The sequence below is a fragment of the Eurypyga helias genome, unplaced genomic scaffold (genome assembly GCF_000690775.1).
Source record: "Eurypyga helias isolate BGI_N326 unplaced genomic scaffold, ASM69077v1 scaffold12524, whole genome shotgun sequence".
In the NCBI taxonomy this organism is placed as follows: domain Eukaryota; kingdom Metazoa; phylum Chordata; class Aves; order Eurypygiformes; family Eurypygidae; genus Eurypyga; species Eurypyga helias.
Window position 1 is genome coordinate 22739 of NW_010246878.1, and position 21700 is coordinate 44438.

The following is a 21700-nucleotide window of genomic DNA, read 5'->3' on the forward strand; positions in this document are numbered from 1 at the left end:
GGAATGAAGTGTGACATCAGTGAGTATGACTCGGACCTTCTCCTGATTTCACTCCTTCTTCAGTCAGCTCAGTGTTGTCAGAAACAAATGGCATCTAACTGCCGAGAACATCCTGAAAATGAGATCTGCAGGAACGACTGCCCTAGGACAGGGAGAGTGCCAACATGGCAGAAATGCTTGGTGTTTTGATAGTGCTGTTGAGCAATGTGTACCTATAGAGATGGCATCCCTGGTACCTACTTACTGCAGGCAAACAAAATCTGTGTCCTCATTAGGAAAGTCTGGCTATAATGAAAAAGCTGGGGAGGGGGGGAAGGAGAGAGTTTGATTTTTTGAGCTGGGTTGCCAGTTTTGCAAGGATTTGATGCCAACTACCATTCAGTTTGTTCTTGGAAGACATTCAGTGAACTGCTGGTTGCTTGGAGGGAGACTGAAACACACTGTAGTGTCAGTTCTGAAATCCAAAATACTTCCGCTTTACTTCTCCTTAGTGCTATAGTGTGCAAAGTTGGACACCGGTGAATGCGATGGTCTGGTTCAGTGGTTGGACTGACCCTTCCCATGAGAATGGCTATGATGCTGAGCTATGGCTAAGCAGATTCTGTTTGTGAAAAGGCACAAGACCTCACAACTTACTGTTCCTAGGATATACACCTTCTAGCATTTTAGCTAAAAGGGAATTTCAGCTAGCTGTACAAGGAGATTAGTGCTAAGAGGATATGTAGGCTGCTGCCATGGGAAGAAGCTCGCCATCCCTTGAGCACTTTTGACATAAAGCCCACTAAAAATCTCTCTAAATGAGAAGAAAATGGTCTGAGTACTCTGCATCTAGATGGCAAATGCAAAATGTCACAAATCCGCATGCTTCTGAAGCAAAAGTCTGTATTCTTGCTAGGAGCAGAACTCCTTCCTGCTGCTGTCCTTGGATAAATCCTTTTCTTTACTCTGACACAAGGCTACAGGCTGAAGACATGCTGTTCCCTTGAAAGATGGTGTTAGTGTATTCATTCTGGTGCTAATGAAAGGACGTTCTGGCACATGTTCCGGAATCTTGAACAATCCTTATTTCCCAATTTTTTAGTTTGACTGCAGAGCCACAGTCAGGATCCATTCTGGGGCAGTTGTTTTCCTTGGGTGAACCCTCAAGGGCAGTCTGCTGAGCACTTGTAAAACAATTATATGTTGATCACAGTGCTGCGTGGTTGCTAATGATGAAAGAGAGAATATCTAGTCGTGGCCATATAGTAATTGCAGTTGGAATTACTGCTGGGTAACAAACCAGCCCGATGGCAATCTGGCCATGTGAAGTCCATTACAGTTAGTGTGAGTCTGGGCAAGGTATCAAAATGGGATGTGTATCTGACCGGTGAAGCAGTTTGGTACTAACCTGACTGAGGGATATGCATGGCATGTAGATAATATTTTGGTTCCTAATATAGCAACTACAGAAGTCACATTCTTCATATTTTTACAGCTTAAAAAATTTGGCTGGCTAGGCTATGCTGTCATTCACATCTTGTACTCTTAAGAATGGCTTGTTCTCTTGCCATAAAATGAAAGGACATAAAATCTTGCCTTGTGGAGTTAAAGCGGTCGCGTGTACCGTTACAGCGAAGGATGTACTGCAAGTCTGTAATTAATTAGTGCCATGATCTGTGGGTGGGGGGACGTGTTCTTGATTTGGGTATCATCCTCACGTAGTCCAAGATCATTTCCTTATGATTGTCCGGATGCAGCTATGGCAAGTTTCTTGGTTTGCTAAATTCTATTCCTGTGTCCCCCAGGTGGATGGTAAATCTTCCTTCCCCACACCCTTTGCTTTGACTGTTTCAACAGGAATTTCCTTAGGGTGGAGGTATTTTCTTACAAAGTATTAATACGGGCGTGCACCCCATGCAGTGCCTTTCAACGCAGGATTTATGGATCTTACTGGGTTGTGGGGGAGTCATGTTAGCATTTAGAGCTGTAAGCCCACCAGAAAGCAAGCTGCATCCAGAAAAGCTTGGGAAGACCTGCTCAAGGTGCTACTGTATATCTAGATTTAGTTATTAGTGGGTAAAAAAATCCTCTAGAACCTCTTTAGAAATATTTTTGTTTTCCTTCCTGTGTCCACAGTAGCTTTGTAGCCAACAAAATGGCCCTTCTTTCACTTTTGGGTAAGTGCCAGGAAGTGAACCTATTCAGCCAAATATTACTCTCAGCCTCATGCATTTTGGACTTAAGCATTGGTGAGTCAGCTGTTCTTCTGTGAGTGGTCTTGGCAGGGAGTGTTGGTCGACAAGAGAAGTGAGGAGATTCTTGTTGGGATGACAGGCTGGAAGATCAAGTGCAAACTGAGTATCCCTGCTAAGCTCTGGCATTCTAAAAGAACTAGAAATCTAAAGCTCAAAAGAAAGTTTTAAATTTGTAGTCAATTGTTTGCATGTTTCTGGCTAAGGAAATAGCAGAATCTCAGCTGAGCTGGCAGCCCAGTCCTGAGCCTTGTCTTCATGAGAATGAGGCTCTGGAGTAGGTGTGACCAGTCTTTCTGGTCTCTTCTTGGTAAAGAAACTTCTCTTGAACTGCTCCACAGGAACATATGGCTCAAGAAACAGGTTTTCTGGGTGTCGCTGATTTGCAGAGCAGGAGACGATATTAGATGTGTAGTCAGAAGGATCAAACTTGTTTTGGAGGGGAGAACAGACACTGATCTGGGCATCCTACCTTCCAAATCTGTACTTTGTGTGAAGTGCCTTTCTAGAGTCAGTTCAAAAACTATTGCAGTTGTAAGGGCCAGACTCCCCTATCTCACTCTGCACTGAGTAGCATCCTACTTGCAAAACTTGGTGCTGCACAACTTCCCCCTGTGTGCTGTACCCACTGAACTTGGGTAGGAGTGGGCTCGGGCCCTAGTGAGCAGCTTTTGCTGTGAACCTGAAAAGGTTTTTCAGCCTTGATTTTACAAAAGCAAGGATGTGTGCCAGGGAAAATAGTATATATTTGAAGGATTAGGCCCCACGTAAGGATGCATGAACAAGTGCTAGCAGCTTTGGTGCCTCAATTAAGCATTCTTCATCTTGCTCTTTGCTCCACACGTGCATGAAAGGCTGATTTATTTGGAATGAAATCCATGAAATGTGTTAATACCTGCTCTGGTGTTGATTAGGCTTAATGTAATAACCTCCTCTCATTTTAGCTGAGCAATCTGACGCACTTAAAACTTTTCTGCTCGTGAATAGCTAGTATTAGCCTCCAGAGACCTTTCTGTGAAAAATAAACCCAGCGCCAGACTGCCTGAAACAGGAGCTAGGCAGTACTTTCCTCTGCTGCTGGGCATGATCAGATAGTCTGTATTGGAGAGAGACTCTTCGACAACTACATGTTGGGGTGGGGGTTTGTGGTATGAGCAGACCCTGGGCCGTATACATCAGTACAGCACCGTCACAGCGGGATTTGAGGGAACTGTGAACCTGGTCATTGCTGGAAGGCCAGATCTTTTCCTAGCTCAAGGAGGAGCCCAAGGAAGCTTTTTTTCCTCCCTTCAGCCTTGGAGCTGGATTCCAGCTGTCCCTCCACACAGCACATACAGCACAGCGTAACTGTAATATAATGCCAGTTATAAAATTGCTGGATAATGAGCAATTAGGTGGCAATGGAGAAAGAAAGGGAGGGAGAAGAGTGGGAATAGGGAACTTCCTCAACTCTCTAGGAGGAGATGGTGTCTCTGCACTTACCGTCAGCTCGAGGGCTTCGTTCAGGAGGCCGTTCCGCTTGCTGTGGAGGTACGCGTTGGAGCTGCCTGTTTTGGCCACTCGAATCCTCGCAAGCCGGGCTTTCTGCGGGGAAGGCAAACAAGCTGGAGTTAGAGCTGGGCACGCTGCGTGATCGGTCCTGTGCCGGGAGGAAGGAAATCTCGGGTTCTTGCTATACCTGCAACAGCCCGAGGGCGCAATGCGAGGGGCATGCGGACAGGACAAGGTGCTGTGAGAACAGCTAGCCCCAGTCTGTCTCCAGGAGTCGGATGAGTATGTGCATCTGGGGAACGTAATCTGCTGCAGAGTCTTAATAGCGTAAGATAGAAAATGGGGTACTGCAGATCCATTCATTCTTTCAAAAGTTAAGTCATTTTTTTGGGGTGAGGTGCACCCCAACTTCTCTTGGACCTGGTTTAGGATGACTGTGCGTGAGGTAGCAGTGTGCACCTGCTCTGCACGTGTGTCGCTTTCACTGCTCGCCTTCTCTGCAACGTGCCTGTGCTTGGTTGCTTAATCCTCTCTCTTTCAGCTCTGACATCTGTGGTGTCACTTGCTGTGCCTGGGCTGCAGCTAGCACGGTGACACCCCCGCCTGGGTGATGGGGGACTGTCCTCTGCACTGGCAGTGCTGGTTTATTACCTTTGGTATCTGATAACGTAAGACTGTCCAAAACCAGGCAACCCTCGACAAACTGACACAAGTCGGTCTGTGACAACACAGACGTTCAACTCCTCACTTTTATTTATCCCTGACCTTCCTGGTCTCCAGGGGACAAGTTACCTGGTAAAAAGCCATCCAGAATAAAGCAAACAAAAAAACTAACAAGGCCCTCTTCCTTTTTGATCACGCATTTTTTTCAGCAGCTCACGTTTTCTCTGCAGTTGTTGCCTGCTTCTCTGTCGAGTACTGATTTGCCTTTTTATTTTCTACTGTTAATTTATGACTAAAACACCATTAAAAGTAAATACATGAAGTAGCTGTGGCTATTAAAAAATAATTACATTGTTCTGTAGTTGAAAATGCTGCATAATCTTTTAAATAACATGGAGCTCGTGACTTTCCTTTCTAATTAGAGGTGCTAATGGATATACACTGTAGGAAGAGTAAAGCCAAGAGGCAAATATCTGCAGTGGGTCCAGAGAGTGTAATAATTCCAGGAGCTCTATTACTGTACATGCATGAGTGACTCTGGCCCTCAATATTTGAAAGATTTGTTTAACCTTAAGAGCTTCTGCTTAAGCAGACAATTTCTCAGGCAAAGACACGTACAGGATATTAGTTTGCAGCTTTAATTGGGTGACTATGACCAGTGTGAAAAATAGGTCTTCTTTTGAGACCCTAAAACGGGGGCATCCAAAATTGACTGTCTCTTCTATACTTCACCTAGATTTCATTGTCCCATTTTAACGTTAAGACTCCTAGTCAGTACATGAGAGCAAAATCTCTGATGCAGCTTACTCTGTGCTGGGGCCAAGGTGTCTCACAACCCTGACTGTCCCTTCCCCCCCCCCCCTCCATGTGAAAGGGCATGAGCTGTATTTGCAAGATGCAGACTGAGGATACAACAAGAAAATGCAATTGGAACTTCAGTGTTTCTGAAGACTTTCCCAAACTGCTGTGTTGCTTGAGGCCCCCAGTAAGGTTGGCCCAAGACTGGAGCAAAAAATGGGAAGACTACTACTTTTGAATGTGAGTTAGGGGGAGAGAGCAGGGGGTAAGGGACTGAAGGATATTCCATTTCCTAGTTACATGGCATTGCCTCTCTGTTCCTGTTAATTACATTGCCATTAAATTATTTCTTCTGTTTGGAAGTATATGCCTTTGTGTCTCTATTCCACACTCTTCACAATGATCCCCTCCCTTCCATAGTCGGGACAGGATGTTGGATTCAGTGATGGTCGTTGCAGTGAGGGTCTGATGGCAACCACAGAAGACTTCAATTTCTTTCTGTGCTTGACAATCTCTGCTCCTTTTCCAAAGGAGTCACCAGAATCCCTCAACTTACTTGCCTCACCTATAGCAGGAAGGGTTCTATCCTCATATTCAGCTCAGTCAATTGTTAAAGTGGTTGCAGTCTTAGGCTCCTGTAATGAACATTATTCCCTTTGCCTCCAGGCTAGCAGGGGATCAAATATTAATAGCTGTACTCCACGTGGACTGAAGATGGTTCGTTTCTGAGGTCTGTTCTCTTTTCTTCTTTGAAACAGGGCCACCAGCTATCTAAATAATTAAGCCCCATAGCTTTTGTAGTTTAGAACAGACACTGTTATTTTAAAAAATGTCAGTGGGGCAGGGCAGAAGTTAATCCTATTCTCCTTACACGAAAGATTGTCTAGGATAGTCACATTGCCGAACTCTGCTCCCATCATGATTAAATTTGGTAGATATCTTGATTAACTCAGCTAGAGAAGTTAATTAAAATAGGTGCCTAAAATCCGTTTGGCCCTCCAGACAGTTTCCCACGCTGGACTAGAAACAACTCTGAAAACATAGTTCATGTTTTCATGTGGAAGTCTGTACAAACGTGTGCCATCTGGAAAGCGTGTCTGTCGCGTGACAGGAGCTTTACATGGTACCTAGGTGTGCGCCGTACGTTAAGCAGGATGCAGCACTTTAATCGTGCCTGAGGGTGACGGAGGGTTCGAGTGCAGCAAAGCACTCCCCATCTGCGCAGAGGTTCGGCGCTGGTTTACGTGAGTGAGCAAAGCGGGTCGAGGCCACGGAGGGCACCTGGCAGCAGCGTCAGACTCGGGATAGTGTGGAAGCAGGTGAAAGCTGCCTGTTCCAGAGGAGTTTTGTGCGATCTGTTGGAACGGATTGGTCTGGTCCTGGCCTGCTGGCAGGGTTATGCTTTGGCAGATCAGGGGACGAGTGAATTACAGAGACAAAGCCTTGAGCTTGGGGCACCCCGTGCAAGCTTTGAAGCAGCAGTATTTTGCAGGGAACCGTATGATATACTGTCATACACCAAAAGTATTAGGCTGATGGAGTCTTCCAAATTCTGCCTGTATTTAACACGTGTGGGTATACTTCTGTCATCTCTGTCCTGCGGAGCTCGGTCTGGTCTGCAGGACAGAAGATGGGCAAGTGCAGGACCATGTTTTCCTGGCCATCTGCTGCAAATGCATTCTCTTCTGCTGGGGAGAGGGGGGAATAGCTGTCTTCTGCATTTTTGTCCCACAGATGTGACAGACTAAAGGTCATTAGGGCCAGGCCTGAGATCACTGTTACTGAATATAACCCCTGCACAGAGAGTCTAAAAAAGGAAGGGAAAACGGCACACTATGTCTGCATGTAGAGTGGTAAGAGGAGTTGCTAGGAAACCACAGGATCTCAAAATGCATATGACCTAATCTGGAAGATAATTTATATGATGAAAATAATACTACTAATGACAGCCACTTACAGGTTAGAATGATTAATTTGGTTATCTTGGAGCCCACGTGTTTCTGACAGCAGGATGGAAGGCATGTCTCTAACTTCTGGCTCCTTACTGCTTTTTAAGAAACTGGAGACTTGGAATAAGCAGGAAGGGCACTGAAGCCCTGTACGCACGGAGCGCTGAGGTACGGTGGGGAGGATGATGTAGGTGGTTGTCAGCATCCTTGGTATCTACGTCTCCTAAAGGAACTGACAAGGGAGAAAGAATAGCCTGTCTCCATCTTCTAGCTGCTTTGGAAAAGTGCGAAGAGCAGGAGTTGCTGGCCAGGAGAAATGCTTACCAGATGGCAGGCTCAGGAAACAGCTAATTATTATTTATTAATGACTTTCATCTAGTTCTTATGGAGATAACGTTCACTCTCAATTTATGTGGTATAATAAACTATTAAGTTACAACCTATGACATAATTTCATATTTGCCAGACATCTTCAGCTTTCCAGATCCTCTGTACCTGAGCGAGGAGATGGCTGGAGTACACGTATGTCAGGGACTACGTGTACGGGTCCTGTGTCCCCCCCTGCTGCCTCTTTGGACCTGAGCTGCTAGCATTATCCCTCACAGAATGGTTGAGGTTGGAAGGGTTGCTGCAGAGAGTCCAGTGGTGTGGTAGATGTGTGTGGCTGGTCTTTTAAGGTTGGAATGAAGCTGTTCTCAGAAGTAATTAATGTAGTACTTTTGGTCTGATTTTTATTTCCAAGGTAAAAAGAATCACAGCTACTCGGTAAGTGCTTGACTTTTTGCATTTGTCTGTACCTCTTGCTAGTTTGGGTCTGGACTTAAGTTGTGGATGGAAAGTACGTGGCTGATTTTAAGCTAACAGGCAGATTGTACACTTAAACAGGACTTTCCACAGACTTTACCACAGGGCTTGAAGGATGGAATGACCAAAAAAAAGTATTTTCTTGTAGTTAAGTTATCACCTTCCTAAAATGATCTTGCCTGTGGAACCTTTGATAAATTTTAGCATAAAATTCAGAAAGAAATTCAGCAAAGACTTCAATTTATGCTTCTGAGTGGGCATATGTAACTTGGAAAGGGAATGGATGAAACTTTCATCTGGTGGAAAATAGCTTTGCTCCCTGGCCTATTGTGGTAGTTTTTCCTTGCCAAGCAGAAAATGGGAAATGCTTCATTTAAAAAAAAAAAAAAAAAAAAGCATTCAAAAATAATAGAGTGGACAAGAAATGAAATGAATCTACTGTCTGTGGAGCGCTTTCCTCAATATAATCAGGCAGCACTGATCATCTGTCCTACTTCTGGCTCTGGGAAGCTGATAGGCCATCTTTAACAAAGCCTGGAAACAGGCTGGACTGCCAAATTAGGACTCGGGGTTATTACATGTGTTTGAACGCTGAGTGAAATAATGGCTGTTTAAAAAGCAAATGGCCCATATAATAAGGACTAGTTGTTATTCTGCTAGCCATGGCTCCATCTGGCTCTTGTAATAGGCAGGCAGCGGAGTTACAGCAGCGTCGGAAAAGTTGGTTTCTGCAGATCATCTTTCTGTCATTTTAACCTTTTTTTCCTAAGAAACAAAGTGTGCGTATTTGGACTTTCCTTCCTCTCAAATCTTTACATTAAACAGCTTTTGAGCCAAGTTTTAAATATGCTGTCACTTTTGCTTTGGGGGAGATGTTGTAGAGCTGCATATGGAAATTAGATAGTGTAGAACTCATTATATTCCTATATAATTTGATAGAACCACTTACAGTCAGACCTTGATCTTATTTTGGGCCTCTTCATTACTTTCCAGAGATGAAAGATTCCCCTCCCCTCCTCTGTCTTTCTCCTTTTAATCCTACCTTACCCTTGGCACCATTAAAGCAACAGAACATCATTTCAAATGCACTATATCGTTTAATCTTTTCCAACACTGAAGAACACGATGTTCGATCTATTTATAGAACAATGCACAGAATATGGAGTTTAATGGATCTCGGCTTCCCTACCAGTCATAGATACCCTGGCTGATTAAACCCAGGACTCTGAAGAAAGTGTTGTAATATGCAAAACTTGCGGAGAGAAAGGCAGGACAGTCAGGAAGCCCCTGGAGCACAGACCGGTCCCCTCCTATTGCAAATGTCCCTTGTACGTTTTCATCTTGAACTTCACATGCTCTGGCTTAAACATAGTGAAGCTCTTACTCCTACTGGGTATTTATTTTAGAACTTCATTCTTCTAACTAGGAAACTTCTGATTTCCAGTCTGCATGTACTTGTGGCCAACTTCATGCAGTTGCCATTGTATTGACATCGTGTTTTTACATAGGCTGTTCCCTTTCTGATGTTTGCTGCATTCTACAGGAAAGAATAGAATAAACATTATTTTTTGTAGAGTTTGACAATTCTCACTTTATTCCTTTGCTTGACATCTAAATAGTAAGCTTTTTTGGAGGGCATTTCACGTCTTTATCCTCTGTAGATGCCCTGCTTATTTCTAATACCTTTTTTGACTTATCTTTTTATCCACCCACCTGGTAATGGTTACAGTCAGATCTTGATCTCTAGAAGAACTGATCTATGGACAGTTTTTCCTCGATTGAAATGAGTTATACACAGTTACTGCATCTTGGCTGAAACCCAAAGCTTCCTCTATACTGAAGTTCCCACACTACTAGTCCAGCTGACTGACAAAGCTAGCTCTCTTCGCTTCTGAAGTTTGCCTCTTGAAATAATAATAACATGAATTCCTGCATATGCTTTTTTTGGTATTCTTAATGCTGTAACAGATTTTAGAACTTGGGTCAAAATCGCTCCAGGGATGCATGGTGAAAGAGGTGATGTGCTAATTGTAGCAGGAATCTGGTAGAGTTTGTTAGAGTTAGAAGTGAAGTATTATGGGGTTTAAATTAGGGTGTCAGAATTTGTCTAGAAATGTATTAATTAATAAACATCTCAGGAAGTGCCTCATGTTTTTCTGCATCGTTAATAAAGAGGTTGCTGTTCTCCGTGATTATAAAATAAGGTTCTGTGTTCCATGAAGGCAAAGCGTGATGAGCATCTGTCTGGCTGTGATTTATCTGTCTGTCTGTGTTTCCAGATCTCACTTCTATAACATCTTTCACACAGCTCACACCCCTAATTAATAGCTATAAAGTATTCAGGGGATGGAGAAATTAACAGAATTTGATCTAGTGTCACATGCTGACTTACTAGACCTGATAGATGAACACTAATTAATGGTGTGGAGGCCTGTGATTAGCTACAGAAAATGAAGGTAATTGCTTCACATAGTGCTGCTCACACCTTCCCCAGGATAATGGTGAAAATGGTGGGAATGGGGTTGGTGACCACGAAACTTTTGTATGAGACTCAAGAAAAACTAAGCTAAGTTGTAGAACTCGTGCCTGCCTTTCTCCTCTGAGGAGTGAAGACCAAGGGGAAGAGATGATCGAGGGGCTGTTTGCCTGCCTTGTTGCCTGCTCACTGGCAGTTGGAGTACGTGTCCTCTCTGATGCCTGCAGGACCCTGCCTAGCAAGGTGGGGTTAAGTGCGACTGGACAATGCTGTTGCTCCAGGTGGGATAGGACTGGGAGCTGTGCTCTGTCCCCTTCTCTGTGCTACCAGCTTTCAGCATTAATTGAGAGAAGCGTTGCTTGCTGGCAAATGGAAATTGCTCAGGAGTCGTCCTATGGCCATAAAGATGCTGTGAGGTGCAGGTAGCTTTATCACTGAAGCTGCTGCTTGTTGTTCCTCTTGCTCCTGGGGTCTCCGGCGGCAATCCCTTGCGTTAGGCTTCTGGGGAAGAACATCCATCACAAACCCATCCCATGGCCCTGTTGGATAAGTGAGGACTTGGAAGGATGCGTGTCTGTACTCATGTCCTTCTGTCACGTTGGCGGATGGGGAGGGGGAGGTCTGTCCGGGTGCTGTCCCTGGTGCTGGAGCGCTCCTGCTCCGCCAGCCGAAAGCTGCCGAGCATCATGGCAGCTGCTCGGGCCTTGTTTGTGCGTTCCAGCATCGCTGCGCCTTCCCTCTAGGATGGCTCCTCATTGTCCTGACTCAATCACTAACGAAGCCGGTGCTTCGGATGTGGACAGAACTGCCCTGGCGCCTGGATACCGGAGCTGGTGGACAATGCAGAATTGCTCTTTATTATCGTATTTGTTCGGAGCCGATGCTGGGTTCGGCCTAACCGGCTGCGCTTCTACGGAGAGCAGGTGGCTGGAATTGCTGCCAGGCAGCGTCTGCATAGTAAACAGAGTTCTGCTGCACTGGGACAAAGAGGAGAAATGAGGATCTATTTCCTATGGAGCAATTTGTCTGGTGGATTGAACTGCTTTCCCTTCCTGCACAGTACTCGCGGGCAGACTGTGATTTCCCATGTACATATCTTGTTGAAAATTGCCTGCAGGTTTTATTCATGCTCTCGACTCCCTTGCCTGCTCCTGAACTATTCTCTGCCAGCATTTAGTGTTGCTCTGCTTGCTACCCATGGCTGGTCAGGAAAGCACACGCTGTTGTTTCTGCTGCTGTGTTTGGTGAGTTCCTGCACAGTACTCGCGGGCAGACTGTGATTTCCCATGTACATATCTTGTTGAAAATTGCCTGCAGGTTTTATTCATGCTCTCGACTCCCTTGCCTGCTCCTGAACTATTCTCTGCCAGCATTTAGTGTTGCTCTGCTTGCTACCCATGGCTGGTCAGGAAAGCACACGCTGTTGTTTCTGCTGCTGTGTTTGGTGAGTCAGCAAAGATAGATAAATATAAAATCCTGGGTATGAATAGTATTACCATAAGATAGTTTCATTTTATGACCATGTATGTGAACTAACTCTGCAGGAATCCACTGAACCAGGAAAAGAAGTGGATTTATCCCAGTTTTATGCATGAAAAAACCTGAATCACAAGGAGCGGAGCATGGAAGGATGATGCTGCTGCAGCTTCAGTGTTTGTCAAAACAGTGAGACTGGCTGTAGTGAGGAGACAAAGGAGGATGGCAGGCTCCTGCCCGTGCCTGGAAAGGGCCTGCCTCGTGCTGTTTTAGAGCCTGGTGTGATGCTGAAGCTACCAGCAGTTATTGTGTGATGGGATTTTCATGACCTTCAAATGACAAAGACTTGCTCTGAGTCAGACTTTGCAGACCAGTGCTGCTGGGTGGAGTGGGAGGAGTGGAGTAATGAGTCGAGGACTTCTCAAGTTGGGCTGTGTAAGACATCTGGCAATGTGTAAGCAGGGAAATTCTGCAGTGGCCCTTGGGAGATGTGCTGGTAGACTGCAGTGTTCCTATCTATCTAACATGCGGGATTAGAGGACTGAGAGACCTCTGTCGCTGTGCCAGTGACAAATGTTGCTCTTCATCTGCTTATCACTGTCATGGTACAAATTAACCGCAAATAAGCTTTACTATCATTTTACATCCACTTCTAGTTATGTATTTTCGTGACCTGGCAGATATATCCATACCTGTTAATCTAGACGTAACCATACATTGCAGCTGGTGCAGGGGTGTTCAGGCTGTATTGGTTATGTAGCCTGGGAACTGCATGGGAGCTGATCTGCACCCACCCCACTTGATTCTGTGTTACGTAAGCAGAATGGTAAAATAAATAACTAGTTAATAATGGTAATGGCAAGGAATCTGATCCCTAAAACCCCCTTCCAAAGTAGGATAGTGCTTCCCAATGTTTTTTGGCTGGATGTTTTGTTGCGGGTCTCCTTGACAAGGCAATTTCAGCTTGCTTTTATGTAGACATCTGGGATGAAGTGGGCAACATCAGCCATTACAAATCCTACCAACTGTGCTACATAATGAGCCATCTGGACAGAGGCTGCCATGGACAGTCTGGCCTTCCGTTGGGTGGTGAAAGGGGACACGGTCGTGCTGAGGTGACCAAGGAGGGACCCCAAGCATAGATTAGTTAGATTCTTACCCAGACAACTGCCTGCAATGCACATGACTGAAATATGATGTGAAAAGGCCTCAAGGCATGAAACAAATGTATAGTGGCTTCTGGATATGTGTGGAAATTACTTCATCTGGGCATTGAGCCACTCTGACAATGGGCTTAATCTTGAGGTGTATGGGCTTGCTTTGAACGCTGAACCTATAAGCTCTAGCTTATCAATGTCAATCCTTCCTTCTGAGGAGACATCTACTTGTCTTATGCAATTTGGTACCTTGGGAATTTGAGCTAGCTGAATGGGTGGAAAATGCCATTTTGCTTTCCTGGGTGATATGGAAGAGAAGAGAAGAGGAAGGATTCCTAAATGGTTGATTTGTTTGTGTTTTTCTCCCTGAGCTGTATAAGGGAATGTGACAAACACCAAACAGGAAGAAGAGAAAGAGGTACCTACCCCAGCCAATATGAAATCTCTCTCTCTCTCTCCAAAAAAAAAAAACCAAAACAAAACCCCAAAAAAACCCCAAAACACCAAAACCCCAACAAAAACGCTCTATCCCCTGTCAGAAACTGTTAAATACCAACAACAACAAAACCACGTTCCACACAGATTCATTGTGGTTGAAAAAAAAAAAAAAGTTTTTAAAATGTCAGCCAGCTCCAGTTTTAACCTTATTGTTTCTCTCTCTCTCCTTAAGTTCCCAACCTCATCCCCTGCTGGGAACTGAGTCATGTTCTGTCGCTGAGCTCTCCTTAGACAGCTCACAGCTTTGCTCGAGTCGCTTTTTCTGGCCGTTTTGTTCCACGCTCTGAAGTTCACTAACCCACCTCCAAAATTTAGGGTGTCAGCTGAAAAACAGAACATTTCAAAACTGACTCCTCTGCTCTTCAGCAAATCAATTATTATAATGGTCTTGTTATTGACAGGCGTGTGGGCCGCCTTTCTCATGGGTACGGTGATGATATAAATCTAGTATTAAGAATTCTCTTCATCACCATCTTCCCTCTTCATCCGTTCTGCTGACTGCAGTCCTGTTTTCTGTGCCTCTGGGAGTGACGGCTGGGTCTGGAACAGGCTGTTTCTAACGTGCCTCTTAGGGAACAATCAGAAGGATGCTTGTGTCCTTACTCCTTCCTTCCTTTTGGCTGAAGCCTCTTTTTAGGCATCTCCATAGTTACCTCTTCATCAGCTTTCGGAGTCATAGCTGCCTGGATGCAACCATCTCACAAGTAGCTCTCACTGTCAAGAATAACCTTCCTCCATCTCCTTCCTCTCACTGACTTCCATCTGAAAAGATACGGCTTTTTCCTTGCCCCTCTTTTTCCTTTCTTCTGCTGATGTTGGCTCTGTGATTGAATGCTTTAATTCATCCACCAGGCAATGTGTCCACTTCTCTGCTTCACCTCATTTATACCATCGAGTCTTTGATAGCCTGTGTTACAGTTTTGCAGTGGCTCTGCAAAATTATTGTCTTGGGTAGCCCATTCCTTGCCTAAATCTGGGTGTTTGGTTCTTTCCTGGAAGCCTCGAGGATTAAATGAGAAGTCTATTTCAAGGATTTTTGCAGTACATTGCTTGTTCTCATAGAGTCAAAGGCCACCAGATAATAAATGAAATGAATTGAACAGACTAAGAAGCTGTAGTCCTCAAAAGCATATTCACTGCAGACCTGAAACCAAGCACTGTGATTACAGGACTTTTGTATTCGCAGACGACAGTTTCAGTTTAGCCACTGTGAAGTGCACCGCTAAAACCACGCTAATCCCTCAGAGATTATCAGTATCTTGTCTCGTTTAGCAAATCTAACCATTAAATGATAAATGCACTTTAAACAGGGTATTTTTTCACAGCATCTGAGCATTAGTTTCTCCCTCCTCTGCTGTGCGAATGCAAGGAGGCATACTTTGTTGGGTAGGAGGCCTCTTTCTGAAGATTTGGTTTTCCTCACACTGAGATGATCTACAACAATTTAGCTAAATTTTAGCCCTGGGTGGGGCTGGTCTAGAGACCAGTTTGCTTTGAGCTGTTGTTCCTATTTCCAAATGATTCAACTGCCACTCTACTTCCATGTGCCTTCTGGGGCTCTTCAAAACTGGTTCTAACGTGCTTTTGAGGACTTAGTGTCTTCATCTGCATGGGTGCAGGGAGTTGGGCCTGACAGCCACACAGGCTTAACCTGTAATGGTCTATTGCCCTCCTTACTGTAATTTTTTTCTGTCTTACTGAAAAGCTGCTAGTGCCCATTGCTCACATTTCTGAGAGCTCCTGTGCAGGTTATGGCCAGCTTCTGTTTCCCAAGGGAAAGCAGCGCTGGAGCCGGTGGGGCTGTACTGCTGTAGTTGGTTGGACTGTATTTGGAGCAGTTTGGGGAGATGCCCAAGGGAATCCCTAGTTGTTTTTTCTGAAGCATTGTTCCAAGAACAGAAAATCCCAGCAGAACAAACTATCTTGGCTGCACTTGGTACAGTCTTTCCATCTGAGGGACCCAAGTTGGTTATTTGAAAGCTGGACGAAGAGAAGTCATTGGTCCTGGGAGATTAAGGATCAATAGAAGCTGCCATAACGCTTTGAAAAACACCTTTCTTTAAGTATTTTTGGGAAGAGGTCTAGTGTGGTGTTCTGCTTTCTTCCTTTTTTTTCCCCTTACTATTTGTGCAAAGACAGGGCCTTGGGTTTTAGTACTGGCTCTTTGCTTAAAGACACAAGATTACATTTGCCTGTCAGCAACTAGGGTTTACTCAAGAAGGGTTGTTCTTGCGGGATTTTTGACCAGTGTCTGAGTCTAGAGGCCTATAACCTGTAAACCTTGAGAGCGAAATCTGCACTTCTGGGATCTCTGCACTAAGCTAAGGCTGCGTCTGTTCTAGTCGCTCCCGTATGACCTGGCAATCTTCCAGCTGCATGTTTCTCCACTGCCCTGCTCTGGTGGGAATAAAGCTGTGGCTTGGTGCTGCATTCGCTCAGGCTCTAACTTCTGAACAATGAACCGGTTTACTTTTTCTGCTGCTACTAAAGGAGCGGCATTTCAGTTGCTGTTAGTAGCTGCCTCTGCTTTCTCTTTCTAGGGTTGAAAAGTGGGAGGTGTAGTCTTCCAACCAGCACCAGATACTTGCCTCCTTCTCATTGCACCCATGCTGCAAACCCAGCACCACGAGAGACTCCAGCTTTATTTGAATTACAAAGTCATTCTATTGTCAAGCCTTTTAAGTGTCAAGTTCTCTTCTGAAACCAAAGGCTGTGACATTCACTACAGAACAGCATCATTTCAAAGTCAGGAAGGTCTATTCTTAGCACATCAGTCAAAAAAAAAAAAAAGGTCTTGGGGAAGAAAAACCACAATTTAACCAAAATGAACCTTGTCAGAAATGCTCAATTCATCTTCCACTCAGATTGATCTGGTCCTTGCTGCATGCCAGAGGACAAAATTTGATGACGCAGCACAATAAATTAAGATTGCCAGATCTCTTTATAATTAATTCTCTTGCAGTGCAGGTTTGGCAAAGAAAAAATTATCTTCAAAGTGATTAAATCACTGGTAGTTTGATTTTGGGTGTGTTTTGTTGTTGGTTTTTGATGTTTGTTTTTTAAAGGAACCTTTTTTCCTCAGTTAGTTGAAGAATAGGTGCTGATGAGTAACAGCCGTGTCCCCGTATTTTTTTTTTTATGCTATTTAAATACATCCCCTGCTAGACCAGCGCCTCCTCAGCAGTTACGAGCCGAAAGCTAAGAGTGAGCACATCATAACCCAGAGGGACACGGGGGCTGTGCTGCGTTTTCCTGTCTCCTGGAGTGCAGCCCCTCAGAAACCCCCACTGTGCTGGAGAGCCCAGGTTTGCTCACACTCTGACCCTCAAATCTGTGATTGTCACATCTGGCCAATTTGACTTTTTCCTTTGTTATTTCTTGTTGGAAAACCTTCAGTCTGAGCTCGTAAAATGAAGAAATAGGGGCTACACCCTAATCTTGACACCTTCTTGTACATGGTAATAGTTATGATTTTGGAACTAAATAGAACTTCTACAGTATTTACACTAACACAGACCTTACAAATAACTTGCTCTTTAATTAAAATAGAAGAATAATTCATTTAGCACGCCAGAAACTTGGCAAGGATTTCTGTGTTACGTCTTCAAAGCTGCATCCTCTGAACTCTGCTTGTAAGGAGCTGCTGCTGGTGGGCTTTGCGCTTTGAGAGTGCGAAGGGCTTTTTCCAACCTTCCCGAAAAAGCCGTGCAAATGTCTTTGAGTCTTTAATTAGCCGAGGACAGAGTTTTAACTGTTACTGGAACTTTCCTATTCCTGAAGTTGAGGTTCGATTCACTGGAGGATGGTGCTGGAACAACTATGTGATCAAAGCAGATTTGTAACGTCCCCATATACGTCCTGGCCATCTCCAGAGAGACTGTCATTAATGTGCTTCTCTCATTCTCTTTAGTATTCATGCAGTGACGATCATGTGAAAATTACTCACGCTTCTGACTTGAGAAAACTTTCTTAGCCCAGAAATTCATCCAGTATCAAGGGAATTAGAAATTCAAATGGAGGGAAATTATACACTGTGTGTGTCAATACAGCAAGCCTTACAAAAGCTGCCATCAGTCACATCAGCGAGGAAGGTGGTGGTATGTTTCCCTGTCACCAAGGGGATCACAGTCCAACAGATCAAGGAAAGGGTGAATCAGAACAAGAAACTTCAGGAGCTGCCCGGAGAGGACAACCTCATCCGAGAGCACAGACTGGAGGCAGTTCTGGGGATTCTTGCCTATTTATTTGCTGCCTAGGCTGTTCTGTCTCTCGCTGGGGTTCTGTGCCGTTTCAGTAGAAGTGCTTCCTCTCCAAGTCTTGGATTATTTAAATGAGCTATTGCACACCGTCCCCTTCACAAACCTCTCTGTGAGCACTCCAGTCCTTCCTGTGCATTGACACCATGTTCCTGTGGCAAGTTAAGCCCAGGCACCTTATGCCTGGTGTAGCCTCACGTTGGGAATCCCACTCTGCAAATCACTTCAGTGCATTAAATGGATGCAATGATCCATGCTGGTTTCCCACTGTCCGGCTGCTGACTGAACAGACTGGACTTCCATTATGGTATCTTTAGAATGCCTTTTTTTTTTTTTTAAGCTATATTATGTTGTATGACTAAGCAGATAAACAACTCTCCCTCAAAAACACCTCCCAAAATCACTGCAGTTTAATGCTTTGCATGTAAAATGCCAAACCTAATGCAGGTCCGTGTAAAACCCAGCAGTGACTTATGGAGACCGCAACTCATTCCTGCCTGATTCTCTAGCTGCTGCACTCCTGAAGTGTTTTGACTGCCGGATTTTGTGGTTTTATAGGTCTTGTATCTCAGCTCTCTGCTGTCAGCATCCTGAGATGCAAGAAGTAGGCATGGCCCAGGTGCTTGCCTGGAGCAGAAATAGCACATCTTTCTACTACTGTTCTCCATCAGGTCCCCTGAGTCTCGAATTTCTGGCAGACAGCAATCCATAGGGAGGAAAAAACCCGGACTTTTTAGTTTGCAGTTGTTGTAATAACCTGATTCTGGTTTTGGTGTAATTTAGCAGGGTGAAATAGAGATAGAATAAATCTGTTATAATTTCTTAGTGAATCAGTAAGCTCGTACAGGTAAAAACTGTTCAGATTTTGGAATACTTAGCAATCCCCTCACGTTTCCAGGGGCTTTTGTGCATTCCCAGTGTTCTGTCTATGTTACAGCCTGCAGCTTTGAGGGGGTTATGTGTACTGATAAGTATATGTTTCTGGATGGGTGTGTTCAAAACTCCAGAGAGACAACAGGAACCAAGCAGGCAGAAAGATAAACAGCTCCTGTTAATGATTTAAGGGTTTATGAGTGTACGTATACATTTATCTCAGACTGGTAGGAAGCAAAGGTGAGCAATAAAAGCCCTGCAGCTTCTGATCTTTAAGATGCACCACTACGCAGTGCATGCAGTGTACTAGCTCGTGTCCCTACGGGTGTAGGTAGTTCCAAGCGTGTGTGACGGTAAGCCTGCACAGGCGTAGGCAGATGGCTAGGTGTACACAGACTGCCGTCTGCCATGCTTGGAACTGTCGCAGCCCCGCGGTGACGAGCCGGCGCTGAGGTTTCCCGGCAGCTCTGAGCTTTTCGGCTTACCTTCTGCGCTCTCCGCTTGTCGGCTCTCTGGTTCTGGTGGTAAATCCGGCTGAAGTTGGAAACGATGACTGGAACCGGCAGAGCAATGACCAGCACCCCGCTCAGGGAGCAAATGGAGCCAAAGATCTTCCCAGCAATTGTCTTGGGCACCATGTCACCATAACTAGAGGTGGGGGAAAAAACACAGAGAAGCCCCTCCTTCAGACAAGTGCAAGGGCACCAAAAGCCTTTCCAGGTTCCCTGAGTGGCGGCAGCGTGAGCATCCCGGTCAGGCACTAAAGCTCAGAAATCCACCGTGCGATTAGTTCGCGTGGTGCTGTCGTACTGGAGATGACCACTTACACCACGCTTTGGCAAGGAAATAAGCTAAACCGAAGAAAGGCACTTTTGTCACAGGCTAGATGTGCCAGCTCAGGCAGCTGCTGAGCACGTTACATTCACGTTTTCGCTCGTTTAGGACCTACCTCTCCATATAGAGGAGCTCTAACAAAGTCAAACTGTACATCTGCTTCTGAGCAGGTTCCTACAGTTTCATTCCCTTGATTCCAGGTGCAAACAAGACCTGATTTGCACTTCCATTTCAAAATCCAGCAGTTTCCTTGCCATCTGCCCAGTCAGAAATTTGGGGTATGTTCAAGGTCTGGATTCACTAAAGGGCAAATTCCCAGGAATACGAGACTGGTGTTCAGACAAACCTCTGCACTGGGTTTGACCCAGCAATCTTTTTCAACAGTTGTAATTTGTATGTTAAATAATACCAGCAGAATGCAAGATGGACTAACCCATTTTAGGGAGATGGAAGGTGGTGCTGGTTTGGATTCTGTGGATCCTACACCACAAATCACTGCTCTGAGCTTTACTCTTATTTGCTGTTTGTGTTTTTACTTTGCACATTGCAAAAGCCTCCTGCGGCCGTTTCATACTTAAGCTTTAACGCTGTCCTGGGAAGAAAACCAACGTGCTGTGCCTTATGGCTACGCACCAGTGCCGTAAGAAGGAGCGTGGCTGTTATTCCCTCGACTGCTCTGGGACTCGGACCCCTCATTGCCTGCACTGGCTCACCGAATGCTGCGTTACAGCAAAGGAAATGGGGATTTTGAATTCCAATTTACAGTTTGGCCTGACACAATCCCCACGGCGCAGCCCAGGTTATTGGGCCTCTTAATCCTAGCCACCTGCCCCATTGCTCAGGGTACCCTGTCTCGCAGCACAGCCTCTGATACCCAGCAGGTGCCAGATGTTGGCAGTGCAGATGTGACCCATGTTCCATGGATGCGGGGATCACCTCCATGCGGGCTCCTCTTCCCCTACGGTTTGCCCTCTAGAAGTGACTTCAGTGCTTTCTTCTGCATATGGCTGATAAGCAAATAAAAACCCACCCAACAAGCAGAATGTGGATCGCAGCATGTCCTGGTCACGTAACAAAAAGCTCATTTGTCGCAAATGCCCGAGAGTACGACGGGAACGTGATTAGCACAGCCACTGACTGAATGCACAGGCCGTGTCTCTGAGCTATTACACGTGTGCGTGCAAATGTATATTGATATCAATATTTATTGAAGTAATTTTCATCTGGAGGAAAGCAAAAAACAAGCAATGGAATAACATTCTAAAAAACCTCTCTCGTACCGAAATGACTGTACAAACCACCTGGGTGCGGGAATCCCTAAAGCACCTCTATGACTCAGGACACAGACTGTGAAATCCCTCTATGAGCAGGTTTATGTGACCTGGCTACGCCCTGGAGTAGAAGAGAGGCCCTAGGCACTACAGCCTGCTGAAGTTTTGCATTGGACAGGGAAAGGATGCCAAAATTAAAATCTGGGCCTGAAGAAGACATCCCTTCTTTCAGGGTGCTTGAAATCTGGAGAGGCCCCTCGTTGCTCTCAGATGGTGTTTGGGATTTCTGTGCCTTTCTTTGGGATGTTTCTGATGCAGCAAACATTGGAAAGCAGTGTTTTATAGTTGAGGCTCTATTTTTATCTTTGATGTTTGCATATGACCAGCAAAGAGCTTTTATGGGAATAGAGTTGTGCTAAGACTAATTTATGTCCAAGGGGAAGACCGAATATTTCAACACACCGTTTTTTATCAGCTGAACTTCTCTCCCTTGTCTAAGAACTCATTGGTATGAGGGTCTGCATTACAGCAGAACTCATTGCACATTAACTGCTTCCTCCTGGGAGTCTCTTGGGCTCTCCTAGGCTGGGGGGGTAGACAGTGTGGCCAAGCAACTGGGTAGAAGCTTATCAGCGCTGGGCTCTCACACTTGCTTGTTTCCTAGGAAAGGCTGTGTTTCAGGCTAAGTGGTGGCTTTTCTTTTTGGGAGTGTGGGGATTGGTGTTCTTTTTTTTTTTTTTTTTTTTTTTGGTGTAACCACTTCAGGCTTTGCTAGCTAAGGCTTAATAATTATCCCAAACAGAATCCTTTTCCTGCCTTCATCTGCATTAAAACTCCTCAGAATACCTCAAATCAATAAAATCATATTTATGCCTATTAACTTTTTAGCTGCTGCTTTAGGCAAAAACAGTTTAATAGCTCCT

The 21700-nt window shown here is 44.9% G+C and overlaps 1 protein-coding gene across 1 annotated transcript in view; it reads right to left on the reverse strand.

Annotated features, from left to right (window-relative positions):
- The window catches only part of KCND3 (potassium voltage-gated channel, Shal-related subfamily, member 3), a 61926-nt gene that overhangs the window by 9105 nt on the left and 31121 nt on the right, over nt 1–21700 (reverse strand). Inside the window, exons 2-3 of the mRNA XM_010150565.1 lie at nt 19158–19320; nt 3714–3815 (exon numbers count right to left, since the gene is read on the reverse strand). Of these exons, the coding sequence (XP_010148867.1) occupies nt 3714–3815; nt 19158–19320 (265 nt within the window). The remainder of the gene's footprint in view (nt 1–3713; nt 3816–19157; nt 19321–21700) is intronic.